Raw genomic sequence first — 8705 nt, 5'->3', positions numbered from 1 at the left:
CATGGGTCCAGGCCGGAAGCTCCGGGCGCCCCCAGTGTCTTCCCTGGGGAAGAGAGCTTGGTTCCTGAGGCTGATCTTGAGCCTGACTCCGAGGTTTGCCTGGAGGAGGGAGGATGGGGAGCAAGGTGCCCTCCTCCCCAGGAAACGGGAGGAGGCTGCTACTGTTGCTGGCTTTGCCCTGGGTTTGGGGGCCCTGCCCTTGTGCCAAGGGACTTAGGAGAGGGGACGGGGTCTCAGGGCAGGAGGCTCTGGGGAAAGTCCTATGTCCACAGTGCTGATAGCCAGAGAGAAGGGGCCAGCCAAGGTGTGAGGAGTCCCTGGGGTGGGCCTGGCGTGGGGGGCACAACAGGGCCGAGGACCTGCTCTCGCATCGGACACCCTCCTGCGGGCCAGTGACAGCGCTGCTTCCTCCCGCTCCCCCTCCTCATGTCTGGGGTAGTCTGGAGATCCCTGGAAACCTCTGGGGAAGGAGGGTGACCATCGCTCCCCTCGCCCCTGCGTCCCAAGGGAGGGGGCAGGAGAAGGGTGCTCCAGGACGGAGCGGAAGACTGAAGTCGGGCAGGCTCCCTTCCTTCGGAGCAGGGAGGCGGTGGGAGGGGCAGAGGGCACGGGGGGCGGGGTTAGGGAGCCAGGCTCAGGGACCCACGGGCGCTGGCAGTCTGGGGTGGGGGCGAGGGCAGGGCGGAAGGGTCCAGATGTCCCTCAGGGCTCAGGAGACTCTTTGGTGGACTCGGAAGAGCAGATGTTACCATGTTGGACTAAGTCCTAAGACCCTCACCAGCCTGGGGCCACGCCCCCAGCCCCCCCCACCCCGGCCTCCGGGAGGCCCTGCAGATGCTCTGTCTCTTCGTATTTTTTGTTTTGACTTTTAAAAAAATAAAAGCTTGATCGGAAAATATGTCTGGAACTCTATGGCAAAGGGAAAGAGACGAGAGTGGGAAGGGAGGGGCGGCGGTGGGCAGGGAGAGAGGGCGACGCAGGGAGCCGCGCGGCTAGATGGCCTCCACGTAGTTGGCGGGGTAGAGGCCCAGCTGCCCGCTGTCCAGCCGCCCACGGCACCAGCCCTGCTCGTCCTCCTCGCCCAGCTTGGTGAGCTCGTCTCCTGGGAAGGGGCAAGGGGAGGGGCTTTTGACATGACAGCAGCTCAGAGAGGGGCCACGCCTCCCTCAAAACACCCACTTCGAGACCAGCCCTCCAATGCCCCCTCCCCACTGTTCCAATGCTCCAACTTCTTTACCTAATCAAATATCGACCCTGCGCACACTCTCACCCAACCCAGGCCCCGCCCCTTTCTATAAGCCTCAGCCTCACACCCAATCCAGGCCCAGACCTCCCGCTAAGCCCCGCCCCCGCCCCACTCCACATCCAATCCAGGCCCAGACCTCTCCCAGGCCCCGCCCTTTCCCTGGCCCCGCCCACGTCACCTGGCCGCGCCCCCTCCCCGCCCAATCCAGGCCCGGGGCTCTCCCCGGCCGCGCCCTCCGCCCCTCGGGCCAGCCCAGCAGCCACCCAGCCGCCTTACCCGCCTTGAAGCTGAGTTCGTCCTGCTCCTGGCCGTCGTAGTCGTAGAGCGCCCGCACGCGCACCCCCTTGGCTTCATCCTCGAAGGGGTTGGCGCCCCCATTGGCCTCATTGCCCCCGAAGGGGTTCCCGCTCTCGTCGTCCGACCACTCGGCGGCGTAGGCCTGGCCTCGGTCGTAGCTACTTACGCTGAGATGCAGAGAGGAGCGCTTAAGAGGGGCCCAGCCCGGCCCTTAGGCGACCCCTCCTCCTAACCAGAGCTCCCCACCTAATTCACCAAGGCTGGAGCAAGCCTGGCTGCAGGGACTGGCAGTCTGGAGGCAGTGGCCCTCCGGACAGCTCTGTAGAAGCGAGGCAGGGCCACTGCATGGTTATTTCAGCTCTTGAAGGAGGGACCCGAGAGAGGGTCTGATCCATCCTCTGAGATATTTCCTAGTGTTTAAGAGCCGAGAGCCCAGAACCAGGCTCCTGAGCAGCATTTCCTGGCTCTGAGGCTTGCTGATAGAGGCGTGGCGTGGGCAATTCCCCTACATCTCTGGGTCTCAGTGTCTCCGTCTGTAACGTGAGAATATTTCCACACTTCCCAGAGTGATGGAGGTTTGAACGCGTCCATATAAGGAAAATGCTCAGAACAGCGACCAGTGCGGAGCAGCTCTCTGGAAGGATCCGACACCTCTGCCTTTTGGAGGAGGCACGGCTGCTAAGATCTACACCGTACACTCTCGCATCTCCCGAGGCACAGCTCAGCTGCCCCAGCGCCCCTTCCTGAAGCTCCACGGGGGCTCACCTGCCACGGTCCCCTGCCTGCGAGGTGGACTCCACCGCCCCTGCGGCGTTGCTCAGCGGCGCCCCCTCTGCCTTCTTGGGCTTTTCCTTCTTGGCCGCGGTGTGGGGGAGGTCTGGGTTCCACTCCTGTTGGGGTCCAGGGAGCGGTCAGGTTGGTGGGGAAGTGTGGCCTGAGGCCCCTTCCAGGATCCCTACACATCCTCACCTCGAACTGGGGCCAGTTCATGGGCATGCCAGGGCCACTGGTGCTGCGGAACCATCTGAGGTCCTCCTGGGCGTCGGCCCCCCGGATGGCCTGCTCCAGCTCCCGGTACACGTGGATATAGCTGTGCACAGGGAGGCAGAGGGCACAGATTCACCGTGGCCTTGTGCAGGAGCCTGGGGCGCGGAGCCTGGCCCCCCAGGCCCGCCTTCCAAGGAGCAGCGCAAGGTGCCCCCTCACCGGCTCAGCCGCTCCCCATCCACCCGGCACAGGCTTCTTGGGCACCTGGCTGCATCGGCCTGCACCCGGGCAGCCACAGTGCCTGGAGCGCCTCCCCCGTGGGCCTGTGGCCGTGCCCTCCCCGCTGGCTGCGCTGTGCCCGCATACCTGCTGTTCTCGGCTAGGTTCAGGTGGCGTTTGATGTCCAGCAGCACCTCCTTGAGGAAGACCAGCCGCTTTTCCTCAAACTGCTGGCACTGTTCAAACACCTGCTCCATGCCCTCCATGTACTGGGGCGTGGTCTTGCCCACATCTTCTAGCACCTTCTCGTACTTCTCCTGAGTCTGCGGGCGGGCTCCGGGGGGGGGGGGGAGTGTGGTGAGATCTCCTCTCCCGGCCAGCCCGGGGGTGGTGAGATCTCCTCTCCCAGGCGGCCCGGGGGTGGCGAGATCTCCTCTCCCGCGACCCCACGGCCCGCGCCCTGCGGCGCCCCGCCCCAGCCCCGTGGCACCTTCTGCACGTCCTGCTTGCACTTGTCCACTTTGTCCTGCAGCTTCTTCTGCTGCTCCGGCGTGGCCGACTGCTCCGTCTTGCTGTTGGCCTCCCGAGTCACGGCCAGCCGCTCCTCCTTGCAGGCCATGTGGTAGGCCTTCTTGGCGGCCTCCAGCTGTGGGCAAGGGAGACCGTGGCAGGGCGCCCGCTTGTGAGCAGGGATGACCCGGAGGTCATCACCGCTGCCCACCTCCTGTGGCGGAGGGCCGCCCGCCTGGGGCGCGGCACCCTCCCCACAAGCAGCACCCTGGTTGGGCCGCCCCAGGCCCTCGCACCTCCTTCAGCTTCTTGGCCCAGGGCTTCTGGGCCTTGCGGAAGCCGTCCTCCGCCTCCTTGGTCTCCTTGAAGCCGCCCATGATCTGCTTGTGGTAGGCGTCCTTCTGCCAGTTCCTGACCTTCTCCAAGTCCTCACTCAGCAGGCTGTTCTTCACCTCCTGGTGGAGCTCGCTCACCTTGTCCGCCTCCGTCATGATGGCGCCCCAGGCCCGCTCCAGGCTGCCATACTGCGGGCCTGGGGAACGGCAGGGTCACAGGAGCGCGGCGGCCCTGCCCACCGGCCCCCTCACACCTTTCTTTTTTGGTACTGGAGGCTGAACCCAGAGACATTCTACCTCTGAGCTACATCCCCACCCCTATTTCATTTTATTTTATTTATTGTTTGTTTGTTTGTTTGTTTGTTTTTTTGTGGTACTGGGGATTGAACCTAGGGCCATTCTACTGCCAAGCTATACTCCCAGACCTTTAAAAAAAATTTTTTTTGTACTTAGTAAGGCTGTCAGCAACTTAGTGAGACTGTTTCCAAATAAAAAATAAAATATGGTTGGGGGTATAGCTCAGAAGTAGAATGCCCTGGTTTCATATCCCAGCATATCTCTATCTCTCTCTCTCTCTCTCTCTCTCTCTCTCTCTCTCTCTCTCGTCCTGAAGACTGAACTCAGGGGCACTCTACCTCTGAGCTACACCCTCAGCCCAATTTTATTTATCATTTTGAAATAGAATTTCACTAAGTTGCTGATAGCCTCACAAGTAGCTGAGGCTGGCCGCGAACCTGCAATTCTCCTGTCTCAGCCTCCCAAGTACTGGGATTACAAGCATGCGCCACCACGCCCGGCTGAAACAGGATCTCTAGGTTGTCCACTATGCTGCGGCCATCCTGTGTCTCAGCCTCACAAAGACTGGGGTCACGGTGCACGCCACCATGCCCAGCTCAGTGCCCTGGATTGGATAGCTGAGCGACGGTGGCATAAGGAAATGCTCTTGTTCTTTGGAGGGTCATGAAGAAGTTAAGGGCTGCCGGGCGTGGTGGCACACGCTTGTGATCCCCGCGCTGGGGAGGCAGAGACAGGAGGATCGCACGGGTTCAAAGCCAGCCTCAGCTACTTAGTGAGACCCTGTTTCCAAATAAAACAGAAAATTGGTCTGGGAGTATAGCCCAGAGGTAGAAAAGCCCTGGGTTCCACCCCAGTAACACACACACACACACACACACACAGACACACACACACACACACACACACACACACACACACAGAAGTTGATGACTCCAACTTCTGCTCAAATCGTTCAGGAAAAAAAAAACAAAAAAAAGCATAGCCAGAGAGAGGTGGTGTGAAATGGTAATTCAGGTTCTGCAGCTTTTCTAGACAACAAAATGATTCCAAAATAAAAAGGTGCTGCTCAGCCGGGCGTGGTGGCGCACGCTTGTAATCCCAGTACTTGGGAGGCTGAGACAGGAGGATCGCAGGTTCGTAGACAACCTCAGCTACTTAGTGAGGCCCTCTGCAACTTGGTGAGATGCTGTTTCAAAATAAAGAATAAAAATAGGGCTGGGGTGTAGCTCAGAGGTCGAATGCCCTGGGTTTCATCCCCAGTACCAAAAAAAAAAAAGTGCTGCTCTTGTTTTTTGTTGTTGTTTTGTGTGTGTGGTCCTGGGGTTCCTGGAAGCCCTTCTACCTCCGGGCTACACTCCCAGACCTATTTTATACTTTTTGTTTGGAAACAGGGTCTCTTACGCCAGCGGGGCTGGCTTCGAACCTGCGCGATCCCCCTGCCTCCGCCTCCCGAGCGGGGATGACAAGCGTGCCCACCACGCCTGGCGCTCTTGGTTTTTCAATCGAAGCCAGAGTTGTGCAAAGCACAGGTGAGCGGGGAGGCCTGGCCCTGGGGGGGCTGGGGCTGGGGCCCGTCCGCGGGGAGTCAGTCGGGGTGGGCCTGGGGGGCACCTTTCTCGATGAGCTGGCGCCAGCGCTTGGCCCAGTCGGTGAGCTGCTGCGCGTAGGCTTTCTCGATCTTGGCGCGCTCCTGCACACAGCTCATCAGGTCATTGCAGAGGCGGTGGCCGTCGTCGATGCGCTTCACCGTCCGCTTGTAGTTCCCCACCTGGTGGCCCAGCAGCGAGCATGACTCCGCCACGCCGGGCCCGTCCTGCAGGGGGCGCCCGAGCGCGCGGCCTCCCCGGGACCAACCTGGACAGCGCCCGCGGCTCCTGACCCTCCCAGCACCGTCCAACCCCACCATCTCCACACACCCTCATCCCACTTCAAACATAATCTTGCTGCTGCCAAAAAAAAAAAAAAAAGGCAAGAGTTTTATCATTTGGACTTGGGCTAAAATGAATTATTCATTTTGCTCTTGTGAGCTAAATCTATATAGTCTCATACGCGTTGAGTTGAGCCGCAGTTCTTGACACAATATTATGTTTTGTAGACATCTCATTAAACACTTATTAATTTAGGTCTGGCAGTTTTCATTTGGAGTTTCCGGAGCCAAAAAGCTGTTCCCCTCCCCCAGTCTCAATACCTCCAGAGGCTCCCGAAATGCCAGCTTTGTCTTCACGTGGCTGTGGGTCCCTGGATCCAATTTCCCACCCTCTGCCCTCCTCACAGGGCACAGAGCAGCCTTGAGAGGCTGTGTAAACTGTAAAGTGCAGGGCCTGCCTGTGTCTGGCCACCAGAGCAGAGTCCTCTCCTGGGCAGCTGTGGGGGTAGAGCACGCTGGGGTCCACGGGCAGGAGTCTTACCCTACCTCCTGGCTTATCAAACACTGACAACAGAGACCCTGGAGCGGGGGCAGGGGCCTGGGCATCAAAACCTCACCTCCCAGAAGCTGTCAGTGAGCTCCTCCGGAGCCAGCGAGGCCTCATCGTAGGAGCCGGACATGGTGTGGCTGTGGGGAGGCGGGCGGTGGTGGCCCCGGGGTCAGCGGGCTCCGTTGCTCATGCGCTGGGAGGGCTGGAGAGAGATCACAGAGCTGAGGGAAGCCCCCCTTCCAGGCCGAGGTCCCCACCTACGGGGAGGATGAGGGCTTCCAGTAGAGGGGCCAGCTCACCATCGCCCAGAGAACCCCGAGACTCAACCGTCTCACCCTCATGCCCTCCGCGCCATCTCCTCCACGCCTGCCCTTCCTCCCTGCCCCCAGTCCATCCCCAGCTCCCCTCAGAGGCCAGCCCCACTGCAGATCTACCAGCGGAGTCCGCTAGATCCCCAGAGGTGAGCGCTAGGGCCACACAGCGTCTTTGCTTTGCCTACATCTGTGGGTTGTGTCTTAGACACAGCTGGCTCTCGGCTCACCTCTGTCATGTCCTGCATGCTCTCCCGGGAGCCTGGCACCCTGCGGGGACCTCTGGGAGCTCAGAGATCCCAGCTGGCTTGCAGACTCGGGCCCCCTCAAACAGGGCTGCAGGGGTCCTGGGTGCCCCCTACCCGATTTCCCCTCAGCCCTAACCTAGCTGGATTCTTGTACTAGATCCAAAGACCTTCCCCACTTTCCCTCTAACCCCTGACCCCAACACAGAGCCTGGTCTCAGCCCCTAGAAGCTCCCAGCTCCCTCCCCGGAAGGCTGCCACAGGCACCTCTCCCACCTCCAGGGGGCAGCGCTGAGCGGCTAGCCCTGCCTGTCAGTGCTCCCCAGCTGCCCTGGAGCCCAGCCTCTGCAGTGCCCGGGAATCTGGGAATCCGCTGAGAGTCCCAGGCGTGTGGCTCCCTGGCCCCGGGTCAGACCACAGTGATCTGAGCAGCGTCTGGGGCGGCTGGCCTGGATCTGTCAGCAGGAATCACAGCCGTCCAATCTAGGCCATGTGCTGCCCCGGGGCGCAAGGGCACCCTCCCCTCCCAGGCCTCGCTGCCACCCTGCAGAGGAATGGCTCGATAGTCAGGAGACAGGATGCAGAGGGCCGGGGAGCCCAGGCCAGGCCTGACCCCACCGGAAGCTGCCAGCCTCCAGCTGGACCCTGGCTCCACTCCAGGGACACCTCCATCTCTACACCTCTACACGGCAGGCTTGGCGGCTGTGCACCTCGACCCATGGGGTTGCTGGGGAGGTTGGGCCTCTACAAAACTCAGCCCAACCCCGAGGTCCAGGGGATCCCCACTCCAACCAGCAGCTGCCCTCAGGCCTAGGGCAGGTTGAACCCACATTCGAGGATCTCTGATCAAGGATGCCCCTCCCCCAAGCCTCAGTTTCCCTGTCTGTCCAAGGTCGGGGGTTCTTTTCCCAGGAGCAACCCAGTAAGGCCTCTTGGTGCCTCACGTGATGGAGCCTCTCTCCCAGGTAGAGGGGAAGGACCTCGAGGGAGTCATGGTCCCAGGTAACTGCACTCCCCCCAGCAACACGCCTCTAGGGGGCGCCATCCAGCCCGCGGGCAGCCTGAGGCCACACAAGGCTATTTACCGCAGCAGCGCCAGTCCACGCAAAAGGCTGGAAACAACCCAAATATCCGCGCATAGAGCCCCAGGGCTCCGTAAATTATGGCGTGGGCCTGCAGGGCGCGCCCTGCCCTGGGCCCTCCCTGGACGCTCCCTGGACCAGGCCACGGAAGCAGAAGGCGCAGGGCACAGAACAGCCTGGCCGCAGAGACGCACAGAGAAGAGACCAGGAAGACAGCACAGTGTAATGGTGGTCGCCTTGAGGAACTGGATGTCCGGGGGATGGGGTGGGAGGGGTATTTCTCATTTCATGCCTTTTTAGTTTTTCTTTGTATGAGTAAATTGCAGGATCGTTTTTGTTTGTGTTTTGGTACTGGGGACGGAACCTGGGGACATTCTATCTCTGAGCTACACTCCCAAGCCCCCTCTTTTTTTTTGTTTTTGTGATACTGAAAATTGAATCCAGGGGCATTCCGAGCTACACCCCCAGCCAGCTTTTATTTCTTATTTGGAAACAGAGTCTCACTAGGTGGATGAGAGTTTCACTACTTGCTGAGGCTGTCCTCAAATCTACAAGCCTCCTGTCTCAGCCTCCCAAGTACTAGGATTACAGGTGAGAGCCACCATGCCAGGCAACTGCACAGATTTTGTGTCAAGGAATACCTGTGGCCTGGGAGACAGGGAGAAGGGTGTACTCTGGGGCCTGGAGGAAGCAACGCAGCCAAGGCAGACACATCAGGCAGGAAGGAAACCCGAAGGCCGAGACAAGGCGCCCAGGCCT

The 8705-nt window shown here is 60.5% G+C and overlaps 1 protein-coding gene across 1 annotated transcript; it reads right to left on the bottom strand.

The window, feature by feature from the left end:
* Window positions 1-992: 992 nt before the first annotated feature.
* Window positions 993-6438, bottom strand: PACSIN1 (protein kinase C and casein kinase substrate in neurons 1; the record flags this gene model as incomplete). The annotated part of the gene is made up of 9 exons (XM_080709909.1): window positions 993-1102; window positions 1523-1710; window positions 2309-2433; window positions 2513-2633; window positions 2897-3072; window positions 3240-3395; window positions 3556-3791; window positions 5503-5659; window positions 6376-6438. 9 exons carry the CDS (start codon window positions 6436-6438, stop codon window positions 993-995), a joined length of 1332 nt encoding a protein of 443 aa, XP_080566035.1.
* Window positions 6439-8705: the final 2267 nt, after the last annotated feature.

This window comes from Muscardinus avellanarius, assembly GCF_963383645.1.
Source record: "Muscardinus avellanarius genome assembly, chromosome: 14".
Classification (NCBI taxonomy): Eukaryota; Metazoa; Chordata; class Mammalia; order Rodentia; family Gliridae; genus Muscardinus; species Muscardinus avellanarius.
Note: the sequence above shows the minus strand (reverse complement) of the source record. Positions and strands in the feature narration are given on the sequence as shown.